The following is a 15,250-nucleotide window of genomic DNA, read 5'->3' as shown; positions in this document are numbered from 1 at the left end:
ACTTCCTATTTGAGATGACGTAAGGCTGTGGGGAGTGTTTGCCCTTATTTTAGACTTGCAGGTCAATTACCTGCTAGGTTTGTAGCTAACTAAGTTATGCTCCGTTTGATATATGTTTAAAATTTATATAAGGCACGAACAGACAATAGATTATAAGAGCGACGTGTTGTGCTTTGGATAGTGAATAGCAAATAAGTAAAGGTTGTTGCCTTTGGAGAACGTGCTACCTGAAAGTCATTACGCAGGGATGAATTCAGTCCCATTCATTTGACCTTCACATACGCGTCCTTTATCTGATTTTATGATAAATACGTCTGTTTTTATTGTGAATAAATTCGCCTGGTTTGTTTAAAACGCAATTATCTATACATAAAAAATAATAATTAGAATGATATTAAAAAGTTAAAGATAAAATCTCTAAATATCAGCCTGCTCTTGACTACAGCGCCCCCTCGGGTTGAGCCCGGTGTAGCCTGTGTTTGGTGTTGCCAGGACACTTGCTGAAACAGAAACAATTGCCTGCTGTGAGTTCCCCTGCAACACTTCTAATTATGGAAGTCATGAACAACTCCGATGAGGTAGGCACTTATTTTTGCTTTAATTGAATCATTAAGTTTAATTGAAACATTGAACGTTTTGCATCCAAAACGCTGAATTAATTTCAAAGAAAAAAAAAGTTTAATTACTATTTATTATCATTTGCCTTCATAAATACCAGTCTAATGAGAAGGAGAGGCTCAAGATGCGGATTGCTGTTTTGGAGGAGAGTGTGAAGTCCTGTGAGGTGGAGTGCAAAGCCAGCAGGGAGACGGTGCTGAGGCTGGTGGCAGAGCTGGACCAGGAGAGGAGGAAGGCCGCCAGCAGTGCAGCTGCACTTGATTCACTCAGAACGGTACTTGAACAACTCAAAACTCTCCTAAGTGTCATGTGCAAAGCCACTAGTTGCAAGACAAATGCACAAACAGCTTTAAAATACATAAAAAAAATTGTGTTTCTGTCGTGGTGTTTTGGTCTCTTTCAGGAGATGGATGGTCTGGTGGTGGGAAGGAGGAGCGTCGAGACAGAGAAGCAGACCCTAACTGAGAGGTTTGAGGCCAGCAGGAGAGTGATAGAGGCCGCCAGGCGAGAGTCGCAGTGTTTGGAGAAACAGGTGGAGGAGCAGGAGAGAAAGAACCAGGCAACGGAGAGGAAGCTACAGGCGTTCCTGGAAAAGGTGGCCGGCCTCCTGCAGGGGAAGTCTGACAGTGTCATTCTCCCAACGGAGAGTGAGATTTTACAGAAACTGGACAACCTCTGCAACAAGGTGAGGAGTCGGAACGAAGATTTCTGAATCAACTTCAGCCTCTTCTAAAGTGCACAAAGAATTTATAAACCTCCTTGATAAAAATGATGAAATAACCAGCATTCAAATATTATAGCTGACTTCAAGAAGGGAGTATGTTACTGATTTATAAGCTGGTTTACATTTAATTTAATACAGTGCTGTGTATTTTATTTTTAGTGCATGTGCAAGTGGAGGATCATAGCGTAAAATGTAATTACAAATGTAGAGCCACTGAATAAATGCATTCACTTGTATCTACACCTGTGGCTTCTATCTGTCAAAGAGGCCATTTTACGTCCAGATAAAGTGTCATTTTTTTCTTTTTATAAATACCAACATTTGTCATCCCGGCTGCGCAGACGGTGTCAGAAATGGAGGCGAAGCTGTGTCGCGCCTCCGAGGAGCTGAGCGAGCAGACGGAGCTCCGGCACAGCTCGCAGCAGAGGGCTCAGCTCGCCGAGCAGCAAGTCCAGGACCTGAGGGAGAGGCTGCGAGGTCTGGAGGCCGAGCTGCTCACGGCGGACGTGCATCGCGACGGGTTGCAACACAGCAAGCAGCATGTGGGTGAAGTGTCAGTTGCAGGTGTGAAAATGTGTCTAGTTCAGTTACATATGCCCCTAATTATTTCCATTCTTTATATGTATGTGTGTGTAGTATGAGGAGTTCCTGGAGCAGCTGTCGGAGACAATGAAGGTCGACAGCATTGCTGTTGATCTCGGATTCGACATGAGGCTAAAACTCATCCTGTCTCGTGCAGAACAGCTTGTCAAACATGAGGGAACTTCTTTGGTGGAGAGTAAAAGTCTGACTTACAGCTTACAGCGTAAGGTAGCTGAGAAACTTTCTGCAACATTTTATTTTTAGACACTTTCAAATCAGTCACAAAATTGTATAAGTGTGCATTAATCCCACATGTCATCTTTGATTTAAATTATATAGAAGCCTCATCTCTAAATGCACAAATCTCACACGTTACACGTTCCCTTCCTAAAAAAGTTAAGGTCACAGAAAGACCAGCTCGAGAGCAAAGCGCTCCACATTCAGCTTCTGAGGAAGAAGGTTTCAGAGCTGGAGGAGGACAAGAGGTGTCGGTCGGCGTTGGCCGTGGAAAGGGACGACGCACACGTGGAGGCCAGGAAGCTGCAGAAAAAAGTGGAGCGCCTCCAGGGAGAACTGAGGGCCATCAGGCTGTCCAACACCGAGCTCAAGGCCCAGCTCTCCCACACCAATGAGCTCAAGGTAGAGGGGAGAAGGGTTTGGACCCAACTTCACTCCAGAGGAATTTTCACCCCGTAGCTCTTGGTGTATTTGTGTCAGTGTTAGGGTTGATAGGGTTGGGGGGGCGGAGGAAACATGCACGCTTTACCAAGTATCAGAGCATTTTAGAGCAAGAAGCCAAAGTCGCTGTTGTTTCACTAAACACAAACACCCACTCGGGTTCTCTGCTGTGTCTAACCTGTCAAGTTGAAAGTCATGGAACAGAGTAAGACCGTGCAGGAGCAGAAAAAGAAGATGGATCAGCTGGTGGATTTGAAGGCGAGTGCGGAGAAGAAGCTGAGCACGGTGAGCTCAGACCTGCAGAGCCAAGAGAAGAAGACCAGAGAGGACCAGCAGCAACTCCACGGCCTCAGACAGAGCCTGGCTCAGCTGTCCGACAGCAAGAGAGAGGTCAGAGTAATGTAGAGGTAAAAAAAAAAAAAAATAGGTCAGCAGTCTAGAAGAAGCTCAGCTTCATCCCATGGCCTTCCCCTGCAAATGGAGTTTGTTAGCTGCCATTTAGCTTGTTTAGTTGTTACCATATTATCCACTGAGGAAGGTCACAAGATGTGCAAGCAAGTAAGTGGATCCTTGGCTTAAAAATTATTTTCCGAGGCTGTTTCAGATGCAAATTAATGTTTAGGTTCTAAATATAGGTGCATATGTTCCACATAGGATCGCATTTGTCGTGGTCTTTTGATACATGATGCTTGTGCTTCCCCCAAGTGGCCAAGAAATTAACTATACTGCCTGAACGCGACTCGGAGTAGCCTGACATTTTAAAGTTTTTATTTCCCCGTTGTTCAGCTGCTGGATTTCCGGATGGTCATCTCTCAGATGTTGGGCCTGGACGCCTCAGCTGCGTCTCTTCCAAACGATGAAATCATCAGATTGCTGGAAACTCTTCTTCACTCTCATCATCACCATCACCACCTCCATCATCACGTCAACATGCCCTGGCGCTGTTCTACTCATCAGAGGCTTCACCTGCCACAGATCCAGGACCTGAGCAACAGCTCCGCGTTGGACGCTTCCACCTCCAGGTCTGCATGTCCAGGGGACGCATGAGAACGTCCAAATCGTATGCACTTAAAATGTTAATTATCTTTTAAAAAGGCACGTGAAAATACATATTTTTCAGTATAAAATAATTGTTCAAAAGCTGTTTTTTTTTTTTTGTATTTGTGTAAAATCACATCAAAAAACAACAACTAATAAAGACACAAATATCAGATTGAGGATTTGGCATTGTTTTTCATGGTCGCATATACATACATTTGTCATTTGAACTTCTTTGCATTATGTACACATTAAATAATCCTGGACTGTTATACATTTGATACCGAACTGACAGTCATACAAAATATACATTAGTTCTATACGTCATAGTTCTCCATCTTAAAGACGTGTTTGATACTTTTAAAAAATAAACCAGCAGGATGTATAAAGAGCGTAAATGGCTGATGTTAGAGGTTAAACTCTTGGACTGCGTCTTGACTTTGATACTAAAACGCTTGGCTTAAACGACTCTCATGTGAATCAATGTATTCGAGTTAAAAAAAAAAAAAAAAGAACTTTACCACAGACACAATGAAGGATGTAAATAAAAGCAAAGGTTAAAACCGCATGCCAAAATACAGGTAAAAAAATAATTGCAGTGTGAGATATATTAAATCTTTCGTCGTCTTCGTTTACAAATTTTTCGAGTTACAAGCAGATTCACAGGCTATATTTCGGCATTTAACTTTGGTGCTGTCTACTAGCGGTTCTCTTCAGACTGAGTGAACAGTCCATTCATTAAGCAGATATCCACTGTGGGCTACAGCCCCAGTTTATCCAGTCTTGTTACACCAAAAAATTCTCCTTAACTGACACGGCATTACACAGAGTAACATAGCGAGATGCTTCCTATATGTGCTACACACAGAGATATTAACTGTAGATGGCAGCTGTTTTTTTTGCAGTAAAAATGGATGATCAGAGTAGTTTTTTTTTTTTTTTTTTTTTTGCTGCCAACATGATTGATCATTTCAAGGATCTCGGCACGCTGATGCCAGAAATCTAGCGTTCTCCCGGCCGCCCCCCTCCTACACCGGAGGTGGTCCGTTAGTGTAGCTGAGCATCGGGTACAAGGAATGAGCAAAGTTGTTGGACTGAGAGCAGTAGTCCTCCTCGGACAAGGGCAGCAGGAAGGCAAACACCACCAACAGGAGCAGGAGGAGCTGGAGAGGCAGCGCCACCCAGAGGACGCGCCGCAGAAACGAAGACCGACGGGCTGACGGCGTCTCCGTCTCAGAAGGGAAGGAAGCGGATCCAGCGCCGCTGCGAGACCTGCTCACACACATTCACACCGCAACAAAGACTGGGGTTTAGTTAAGGTTCAGCAATCATCGTTCAATAAGGACATATCAAACCGCTTCTTAGGCTCAATTACTACTTTCACAACTCTGTAATGACATTATAACCCCAACCTGACCAGACTGTTTGTCTTTGCTTCAGAAATAGACTCCCAAATAACTTCCAAATGAAATTTGTCTAATCCAATAAACAAACTACATCCTAATTGAATATCCTTTTTTCCACAACCCTCATTGTTTAGGCGTTGTCTGACTATTTTCAATCCAAATAAGACCTCAGTTCGACAACAACGGGGAACTGCATGTTTGAGAGACACTGCCAACACGTTAAACACATGTTAAACACTGTGATCTACATGCTGACTGAGACTGGGTGGATAAACACAATTACAAGACGGCCACAAAACAGTCCTGAAGGCATACGCACTGCAACCCCCGCAGCAGACAAACACATTTAATACGTGAGCTTGCATTCCTTTGCAGAAGGTGTTAGGATAAAAGAAAAAAAGGCATGCTGCAAGTTATCAGCTGGATATTAACGTCGTCTCAAATTTAATAATAAACTCTTTGACGGTTTGTGTCCCGTTGAAAAATGCAAAGCATGCCAAGGCAAGGAGAGCATAGCAATAAGAAACAATCTTCTTCTGACACTAAATTATACCACTTACGTAGTTTAAAAAAAAATATATATATATATGCCAATTCACTTTCTTGAGTTAGATTAGTGGTACCACTTTTTAACATGTGACGTTAAATAAGTAAAAGCTCGAGGTCAAGAAAATAAATAAGGATATTTGACAAAGTGTCAAGCTATTAATTTAACTGTCATTTAAAGTCGCCATCACCCTCGGTCAAAACTGTCCTGGTATAGCCTCAGTGATGAGCAGACAGTTAAAAGCTTAATTACATACCTACAGTGAAAGAAATGCATTCGAGGTTAAATTATTTTACGTGGGACCAATCTGCTCTGATTTCACTTTTAAAGCGACCACTCGCTCCAGGAATGCACGGACTACGTGAGGTACGACTAAAGGTGCCCCTTTACCACTCGACAAATGGAGACCTGAGAGGCGAGACTCAGGGATGACAGACTGGAGGGGGGAGATGGTGGATAGTCAGTGAGATAGAAGCAGCAGCAGCAGCAGAAGAAGAAGAAGAAGAACGTGAAGAAGAAATGTCACATACAGGAGAGGAAGAGATAAGAGGAAGCGATAGAGAAAGAGAAACTGCAGCCTTTGTATTGTTCATTGCAGACATTTACTGGCTTGGCACTTGGAAGGAGAGGGAAAAAGTGTGTGCGCTCAGTAACAGCGAAGGAGTGTTAGGTGTAGAGGAATATTTGTGTTACACGCAAGGAAACGCCCTCCGGTTAGCGAGATTAAGCGGCCGAGGACATCGGCGGAGAAGAGGTCTTGCACCATTCCTTGTGAAAACTCTTTTATCAAGGATGCGTGGGCTGCCACTCACCTCCTCACCTAGCCTAACACAGAGCGTCTAGACGTACAGAAGATGATGGAATTCACTATCATGAGCTGCTAATCTGGGACAAGCATTAAAACATCGGGTTCGACAGCTTCTTGTCGTTTAATCGTGTCAGAAAAGCATGAACCAGTCTCCGAGCGCATCATGGGCTGATGAGTTCCATTATCTTCTGGGTGTGCTAGAAACCAACAGAAAGGTACCTGTGGTGTGGACTGCTCACAGACGGTCCAGGCTGTGACAGACTACATTTGCCCCGTTGCTGTTTGCAATGAACAGGTGGGAGGGGGAGGGGGGTAAAAGAAAGAAAGTATGTTTCAGTCCAGGCAAATCAAGACAAAGCTATCGATGAAAAGAAAAACCCAAAATGAGAGAAGAGCAGCAACAAAATCATATGTGGAGGTGACAGATTTCGTAACCCGTGAGAATAAGGAATCTGGCTTTTCAAAGTGCGCGACTGCTTTGAATCACTCCGACTTGCGAGTGCAGTAAATCATGAGTGCATGAATCTCTCTGGTAACACGGACATTTAGTAGCGTACACACAATATAAGCAGTGACATGCTTATTTGGACTGATCTTCAGATAAATGTGCAGAGAATACGTTTATCTCATTCTTGCCGCCTACAACACAAAACATATACAAGGTCATGCTCGCTTTAAACCGACTGCACATTCCATACGGTTTAACTGTTTAATAATAGCCAGTATTCCTGAGGGTACGTCTAAAAGGGTAAAATCTAATCTAGAGTGAGAAATAAATAGAGGGAAGTCTCAGTTTGGACAAACTGAAAGAGAAAAAGGGACAAATAGGACAGAACTGGAAAGGTCTTCCAAGAACAGAAAGGAAGAGATAAGAACTAAAAGTCGGAAAGAGAGGATTTCCAAGTTTCCCTGGGAACTGACAACATGCAAGAAGAAGAAGAGGAAAAGAGTTGACACAAGTCGAATCCAGAAGGAGGGAGAGTGAAGCAGGTTGTGGAGGTGTAGAGAGGTGAGAGGAGAGGTCTCGGGATGGCGGGGGTGAATCTGGTCTTCGGTGGGGCATTCGAGGCACATGTTACTTTATGTGTCTACGCGGGGTTCACCAAACACCTGGCTCTCATAGAGTAGCATGTACAGGTACGGTTTAACGTTACCGATCGTCGCCGGCTCGGTGTGCTCCTTCCTGATACAGGACTGAGGGAGCCAGACGTGTCCAGGTCATCGGCGGACGACCACGAAGACAGATCCTGACGATGACGATGAAGAGAAACGCACAGAGAGAAAAGGAATGGATTAGATATCAGACAGTGGCAGTCATTTACCGGCCTGCTGTCCAAGTGTGGGGATGAAATATATGGCCTTCATTTTATTTGCCATTACAGAGACTAGAGTTTGACAGGTGCTGTTCTAAATTGTAGTAACACTAACACAAGAAAAACACATTAAGAATCAACAGATTCAGACACTTAGACCAGCCATCTGAATCAGAACCCCACTAAGTTCTCCTTTACTGAAACAGCACCTAGTATGCATGTATATTTTTTTAAGAAATGTGCTCCATGTGAGGGCTGAATTAGTAAATAACTAAAATAAAGAAGGTGTACTAGCTCCAAAACTAAGTTTTTAATTTTGGAGCTAGATTACTTAATAATGCCACGTTGGTGATTATTGAGAGGTTAAAGTAACACATTAACACACTAATGGAGATGCACCTGAACACTTTGCCTCCCTCCCCTCCAGGTTTGTGGGATAGTTTCCCACTTTGCTGTTTGTTTTCCAATCTCTGAATCTATTTACTGATCAGATAGTTTAAACATGAAATCTCAAAACAGACTCAGAACATTCTGCACCGTCATCTGTTCCCACTCTGTAAATCTGTAAACTTTGGCCTTTTAATAAAGGATCCTGAAAAAGGAGGGGCTTATAAACAAAGTAATAAAATGAAACCACACTGTAGAGAATTGAACTGTTAGACAATGAAACAATTATAAAAATCTGCATGTGAGATTGAAGGGTTTCTCTCTCAATGCATTAAATAAAACATTTAGGCAACTGAAGTCAATCTAAATTATATTTTAATCGTTTTTCCTCCAAAATGCGCAGTGAAAATGTAATATTTTTTGTAACAGGATCCTCAAGTTTGTGCACGTAACACAGGCCGGTGTGTGTTTGTAGCTGTACCTGTTGGCTGCTTGTTATGTCCAGGATCTTAGCCAGCTCTCTGAGGTCTCTGGTTACTTCCTTTAGCAGCAGTTTCAGTCGGTTCCCTATGACGTGAACCTTCTCCTTGGCCTCCAGGCAGTCGCTGCCCTGAGAGTTGACCAGCAACTGGAGGGACATGTCTTGCAGCGAGGCAACTTTAAGCTGCGAGTCCAGCAGCTCCTGGCGGATTTGCTGTTGGGATTTGAGATGAAGGCATACATTCATAAACAATTTAAGACCTTGACCCATTTCTAAGGACAGATACAATATAAAGTGGTTAAACGACAAATACGGTTAGTCATGCCTGAAAACAATGTTACGTTTGTGTACCGTGAGGGTTTTATGGTGCTCATGGAGCGTGTCACTGTCCTGGATGGGGTCAATGGGAACCACCTCATTCCTTCTGCGGTCGATGTTTTCCAACCACAGCAGCAGACCGTGACTCATCTCGTGAAAGTCCTGTTCATCACATGAGGATCAGGAATTTGACCAAACAAATCAAGGTCTCAAGATACTTCTCAAGTTTGATCAGCACTCACTTGACACTGCATGAGAGCTTCCTGTAATGAAGACCTCCACTCCTCCAGTGAGCTGCCCAGTTTGTCCCAGTGGTTGTTCATGTCCTTGAGTTTAGCTTGTAGCTCTCTGGTCTCCTCTGTATCCGACTGCAGGAACTCTGCGCTGCACAGGTTGATGGAGAGAACGATTGCCTTGCGCTTGTCGTACGCCTTCTGCAGCTCCTGCACACAGTTAAGAAAAATGAAGGCGTCAGTGGAAACTTTGCAAACAACACAAGGAAACACTATCAGGACCTTGAGCGTTTAAAAATAAAACAATTGTCAAACAATCAGCTGACTGAATTTGGATATGGAAAGTTACTCTTCAGCAGAAAGAATGGCAAGGAAGTAAAAAGCTAAACAATAAAAGATACAAGGCAAAGCCACAGTCGTACCTTGAGCTTCTTGATGCGCAGCTCAATCGTCTGGATGTCCGTGCTGAGGTCCAGCCTCCGCTGCTGCTCCAGCTCTTCCTCTGTCTCTCCCAGCCAAGTCCAAATATTGTTCAGGTCTGAGTTCAGCTGCTGCCACTGCTGCTGGTTCTGCTTCGTGCGCATCTCTTTGCTGAGGTCCTGAGCCTGCAGGAGCTCCCAGCGTTCGATAACTCCTAGGTTGCAGTAGTGTGAGAGAAGACAACGTGAACTCAGGCATTAATCAAAGTGTATCGTAATGTAAGACACACTGTAGGTTTTGGCGCAGAATTACCTGATGTCTGAGACTCTGAGCTACTGGGATCTGCCAATCCAGACACTGTATCGTCGTCTTCCTTCAGCTCAACTCCCATCCTCTTCACTGTGTCAATGCTACCGCGACACTCACCCAGCAGCCGCATCTATACAACACATGCATGGGAGGCAACAGGGATTTTAAGATCAGTGCAGTGCAAATCAAGCTAAAAATGAAAAATTATACACAGTATTTCAAGACAAAAAAAATTATAGGAACAGATCGGTGCAAATAAAGTTATTATGGGCTGTATGTAAGAGTAACACATACGTATCCCATGTAAGAGGCGTCCAGTTCTGAGCTGGTGGGGGTGCGGCTGCGGCTGCTGTCCGTTTGCTGCAGGTGGAATCGGCTCACGTCAAGAGGGTGAGTGTGAGAGTCTGCAGAGGCAACCTCCCCTGTTGGCACAACATCAACTCGTCATGTCCACGGAATAATCTGATTGGTTTGTTTTTCAAATACGCTCAAAAACCAAAGAGAAGGAGATAAGGCCCCGTTCAGATAGACAATCACAAGATGTAAAGAGCTATCAACGAGAAGAGGTAGACAGGAATGCAGATTGATTGGTTGTCCCGACCACTTATTGCTCGTGCTGCCTGTTGCGGTTAACAGCGCTGCGCTGTGCAGCTTTCATTTCGTCCTTCATTTGCAAGCGTTACAGTTCAAAACCTTCCCAGTGAATTTGCCTCTGTGTGAACGGAATCTATGAAACTTCTCAACAAATCTGCAGTCCCTTCTATAAGAGTCTAAGACTTGTTTGCTGTGACACATAAAAACATGCTTTTCTGAAACACAAAATGCACATCTAAAAAAATAAAAAAATAATAATAATCCAAACCGGTTAGCTACACAGCACACTGCAAGTCAAACAAAAGTAAGAAAGCTAGTTAGAAAGAAGGGTTAGGCTTAATTCCATTTTGGTTCCACTCACTCAGAACCACTGAATTGAAGAAATAGAAATGGAATTGACCCTATCCCCCAGTGTTAGGAAGTGCTGCCATTGGTTACAGCCTGTGCCCAAAGTGTGTATAAGAGAGGAAATCAACACAAATCAAAGTCAAAGCCGGTGAATAGGCTATAGGTGAGGTATCACTCAGAGTGAGGCTGTTATTTCTGGCCCCAAACATGTGGCATGCTGGGGTCTGGTGTTGCCTACCAGTGGAGGACCTCAGTGTTTGTTCTGTTAGCTTAACATAGGCCTCAGGGCTCTCTGGGATCACTACATCTGGAAGAAACATTGTACAGTACACACATTCAACAGTGGGCTTTACAGGGTTTGACTAAATAAATGGATTAAAGTCGTAATAATCTGCTGTCGTTAAACCTTTTTTTAAATACGCCATCATGTGGATGGAGCTTACGAACAATCTATTTTAAAATTTCTAACAAAGTAATAGCCAGGACAGTTATCTATTTTTATTTCTTTAATTTTGTCCATGAAGGGAACTTCTCCTTTCATTTTGGCTTCAAAAAGGTCACAGCTCAAGACTACAAAACATTTTGACAGTGTTCATGTTCACTTATTCATGCTGAATTGATTTCAAATTAAACGTACATCTTTCTTTTAGGTGTAATTACCAACGAAGAAAAACTGATTCACCAGTTTCTTACTGTGTGTGCAGAAACTAACCTGACAGGCCTGAGGCGGGGCGTTGGATGAAGTCCCCGTCCTCGCTCTGCTGCTCTCTCAGGGCCCTGCTGGCGCTCTCCAGCCCGCGGCTCAGGTCGTAGTCGTGGTCCCACTCCAGAGGAATGGAGTCCACGCTGGCGGGCGTGTCCCTGCCCGAGCGCTCAGTCCGGAGCTGCGCCGCCAGGGAGGCTGAGCGGCCAGAGGACGGCAGAGGTGACAGGAAACCGTCTCCCAAGCGCTCGCTCCACGGCAGGCTGGTCAAATCACCAGGCTCATCCAGCTCCAGCTCGTGATCAGACAGCGACACTTCGGTATCATCGTCTGCGAGCTAAACATAAAAGATGTTAGTGCTCAAAAGATTACACTTCAACCTCACATTACTTAACAGAAATCACTTAATCTAACATCTTACAGGAAGCCGAATGAGTTTTTTGTAGTAGCGCTCCACTCGACCAAACACCTCCTGACAGTAGCGCTGCAGCTCCTCCAGCTCTTCCTCGATGACAGCAGCGTCCAGAGGCTCGCTCTTCTCGATCAGAGCTTCACCCTGGTGGAAGATGTGATCGATCTTGGCTCTTGTCAGAGAAATCTCCTGCTGGAATGACTGAGACCAGAGAAGGAGTAGGTTTTAATGCTAAACACACAACAGATGCAACAGAAGTCTTTTGACGGTTTTCCAAGCATGTCTGTAAAGTGTAAAGAGTAAAATAATAGAACAAATGGTCACAACAATGAACGAAACTGAATGTTTGTGTGCATGTGCAAAAATGTGTCAAGTAATTCTTAAAACTTTATGTATTTAGGTTTAAAGATGATAAAAAAAAAATAAAAGAGTTTTTGAAAATACACAACACTTTGGAGACAGACTTGTGACAGACTTACCCTGAGTTGTTTGATCTTGGCTTGAATGTCACACTCAGAGAAGTGCTCGATGTTGGTCAGCTGCAGGTCCATCTCCGTCAGCCAAACCAACAAGCTATCTCTGGCTGTCTCAAACTCCTCCCTCTGAGTGATAAAGTGCTGCAGGGATAAAAAAAATTAAAGGTGTATATGTACTCACTCTTGTTCACTTGATTAGTCGCTGATTTAGTGAGAAAACAAACTCAGAAATACGTTCAAGGACTGAAATTGGGATCGAGACATCGTAATCTTATATGGAGCAATGGTTGGGGTATTATACCTTAAGCCTGCGAAGGATGGATGCCACCCTCTTCTGCAGGTTGTCCCATCGCTGATTGGCGTCGTGGGCCATCTCCCTCAGACGACAGGAAGAGTCAGTGCGGTTTTCTCTGGCCAGGCGGCGGTACTGCTTATTGATTAACTCCAGCTGCGTCAGGCTTTCGTGGACTTGTCTCTGGAAGGCCTGCAGATGGACATGCATAGATACTTCTCAGTAAGGCATGTTATATGTTGAATTTTCTTGATGATGTAATAGGGATCATCCGTGCATCACCTCAAATTTCTTCAGTTCCTCCTTGGCTACAGTGTACAGTACATCGGAGGAGTTAGGCAGCGCAGCAGTCTTCTCTGAAGTGGCCAGCCACTCCTCAAAACGAGCAAAGTCTTCAAGGAACTTCTGCCATAGACGCCACGTCTCCTCAATCCTGACCGAGAGGAATATTAGTGAGAATGTTGGTTGGAAACTTTGATATTTCAAAACCACAGTAACTTGTTTCCATCAACTCCTTTTCGCCAAACGTCTTACTTTAGTCTCCTCTCCATGGACAAGGCACAGATGCTCCTCCAGCGGCGATCAAGGCTCCGGGTTGCCTGCTGGATGGAGTCGCACTCTGCATCGGTGGCGCAGGCGTCACAGTCGTGCAGAAGCACCTCGCACAGATTCAGCACAGACGCCACTCCTGTGCTGTGCTTCTCTATGTCACGCTGAAGCTCCTAAACGCCAAGATAAGAGCGAGAGAGACTGAATGAGCATGAGGGAAATTGGAGAATAACTTTGTGCAAATGGTCCGACACATTACAGTAATGACTTTTGATTAGTTAATTGGTTTCTGCAGGATCGTTATTCCTCCACAGATTCAATTAAATGGCCACTAAAATTTAGTACGTCTATTAAAGCGTTTAGAGAATTAACAAAATCATTTAAGTGGTTTCTTGCACCTGTGCCTGTAATGGTTTGAATGTGACTCTGATTTATTGGAGCTGAAGTTAATCAATTGTTCCATGTGTTGTTCCACAAACAGACAGTAAAGAGATGAAGGAAGACAACAAAAATGGTAAATTGTGACCAGTGAAAACCAGAGAGTTTCTACAGTAACATAATAACATCTATAATATAGTATTTTATTGCACATATCTTAATCACTGTATATTTCTGTGTGTCACCTGCTGCATATCCAGTTTCCTCTGTATCTCCTGGAAGTCACAGGCGTCGTAGGCGATGGGTTTGGACAGCTCTGCCTCGATGTGTGCGAGCCAGGAGCGTAGGCTGCTCATGTTTTTATCTAGCTGCTGAACGGCCACCAGAGTTTCTCTCAGCTTCTTCACTCTGTGAACAGAATTCGTTTGAATGTTTGCATGTTATATTTACTGGGGACTAAAATCAGCAAAGCAACCTTGCTAAGACGTGTGCGCTCACCTGGCTCCAATGAGATCCAGGAGGTGCTGCCAGCGGTCGCCGACCTTGTTGAGCTTCTGATCGATTTCGGTGGCTTTGCTCTGGTGGCTGGCCTTGGCCAGACGCTCTCCAAGCTGGTGCAGATGCAATTTGTTCTCCTCCGCCACTGTGATCTCCTCCTGGTAGTCCTGAGAAACAATACAGCACAACCAGTTATTTTAAACTCTTTGACTGCAGTAGTAAGACAACATATTGACATTATAAATCATACGTGAAATGACATAAGATTCTTTGCAGGATGCAACAGAAATACAACGTAGTAAACGTAGTAAAGTAATTTATGATAAGAGAACTCTAAAAGGGGAAAATACTAAGATGACGAACAAATGAAACTGAAACACATTAATGCAGGTGTTTTCCTGTCCAGTTCTAAAGCAGTGTTGCCTCAATCATTCTAGCATCAGATGTAGTAGATGTAAACATTAAGAAAAAGAAAATAACGAAAAAAAAAGTGACTAAAGTGGATATCAACAAGATAACATGAATTAAACAGGTGCCATGTGCATTGTCTGAGGCTCATTAAGACATACTGTTTTTCTGTTTACCTTGCGGAGCTTCTCGATCATCTCTTCGATGCTGATGTCTCCATTTTGGGACACCTTGCTCTCCATGTTGGTGAGCCACTCGCAGAGCTCCTTGTACTTCTCGTTGAACACAGTCCACTCATTTAGCTTCTCGCTCACCTGCTGCCTGCGCAGCGACAGCTGCAGAAGCACACCAAAATACACAAAGTTGACAGCATCTCTGCGCGAGGTTCACTTTTTAAAGAGTGACTGATTATCAAAATGTCTCTGAAGGAAGCGCTCGCTGCATTATGACGGTTTCATTTGCATCACGCAGCACCGATGTGCTTCTCTGTTTCCTGTGCATGTATTTTATCTTCTCCACACAGGATGTCAGTCTGGTTTCAGCTTTGCATGCAATCTGTTTCTGATCAAAATGACTTGGCACGTTAGAGTAACAGAAGTAGAAAACAAAGTTCCTGTTTAAAATTTAGGGTTGAATGAGGAAATGTTTGATTTCTGGTCTTACATTTATAGTGGGAGCAACTTTTTTGATGTTGGCTAACTTGCACCATTTAGATGTGTAGTTATTTATG

At 43.8% G+C, this 15,250-nt stretch overlaps 2 protein-coding genes across 13 annotated transcripts in view; one reads left to right on the top strand and one right to left on the bottom strand.

Moving 5' to 3' along the window:
• Positions 1-175: 175 nt before the first annotated feature.
• Positions 176-4,589, top strand: ccdc170 (coiled-coil domain containing 170). The gene is made up of 8 exons (XM_047611845.1): positions 176-578; positions 719-892; positions 1,022-1,303; positions 1,684-1,884; positions 1,979-2,152; positions 2,321-2,563; positions 2,789-2,992; positions 3,389-4,589. Exons 1-8 carry the CDS (start codon positions 552-554, stop codon positions 3,647-3,649), a joined length of 1,566 nt encoding a protein of 521 aa, XP_047467801.1. The 5' UTR covers positions 176-551; the 3' UTR covers positions 3,650-4,589.
• syne1b (spectrin repeat containing, nuclear envelope 1b) overlaps positions 3,816-15,250 on the bottom strand; it is a 72,412-nt gene continuing 60,977 nt past the window's right edge. For 9 of the 12 annotated variants that reach the window (XM_047611833.1, XM_047611832.1, XM_047611841.1 and 6 more), the window contains 19 exons: positions 14,697-14,855; positions 14,113-14,279; positions 13,860-14,022; positions 13,222-13,409; positions 12,970-13,120; positions 12,697-12,879; positions 12,399-12,536; positions 11,929-12,120; positions 11,517-11,844; positions 11,043-11,111; positions 10,157-10,284; positions 9,866-9,992; positions 9,556-9,767; positions 9,143-9,343; positions 8,934-9,062; positions 8,583-8,795; positions 7,556-7,648; positions 6,621-6,679; positions 3,816-4,912 (listed from right to left, as the gene is read on the bottom strand). In XM_047611833.1, the coding sequence (XP_047467789.1) occupies positions 4,669-4,912; positions 6,621-6,679; positions 7,556-7,648; positions 8,583-8,795; positions 8,934-9,062; positions 9,143-9,343; positions 9,556-9,767; positions 9,866-9,992; positions 10,157-10,284; positions 11,043-11,111; positions 11,517-11,844; positions 11,929-12,120; positions 12,399-12,536; positions 12,697-12,879; positions 12,970-13,120; positions 13,222-13,409; positions 13,860-14,022; positions 14,113-14,279; positions 14,697-14,855 (3,144 nt within the window). In that variant the 3' untranslated portion in view covers positions 3,816-4,668. The remainder of the gene's footprint in view (positions 4,913-6,620; positions 6,680-7,555; positions 7,649-8,582; positions 8,796-8,933; positions 9,063-9,142; positions 9,344-9,555; positions 9,768-9,865; positions 9,993-10,156; positions 10,285-11,042; positions 11,112-11,516; positions 11,845-11,928; positions 12,121-12,398; positions 12,537-12,696; positions 12,880-12,969; positions 13,121-13,221; positions 13,410-13,859; positions 14,023-14,112; positions 14,280-14,696; positions 14,856-15,250) is intronic. The other 3 variants (XM_047611838.1, XM_047611843.1, XM_047611844.1) reach the window with 3 other exon arrangements.

This window comes from Mugil cephalus, chromosome 17 (assembly GCF_022458985.1).
Source record: "Mugil cephalus isolate CIBA_MC_2020 chromosome 17, CIBA_Mcephalus_1.1, whole genome shotgun sequence".
NCBI lineage: Eukaryota > Metazoa > Chordata > Actinopteri > Mugiliformes > Mugilidae > Mugil > Mugil cephalus.
The sequence above is the reverse complement of the archived record's forward strand: the minus strand, read 5'-3'. Positions and strand labels throughout refer to the sequence as shown.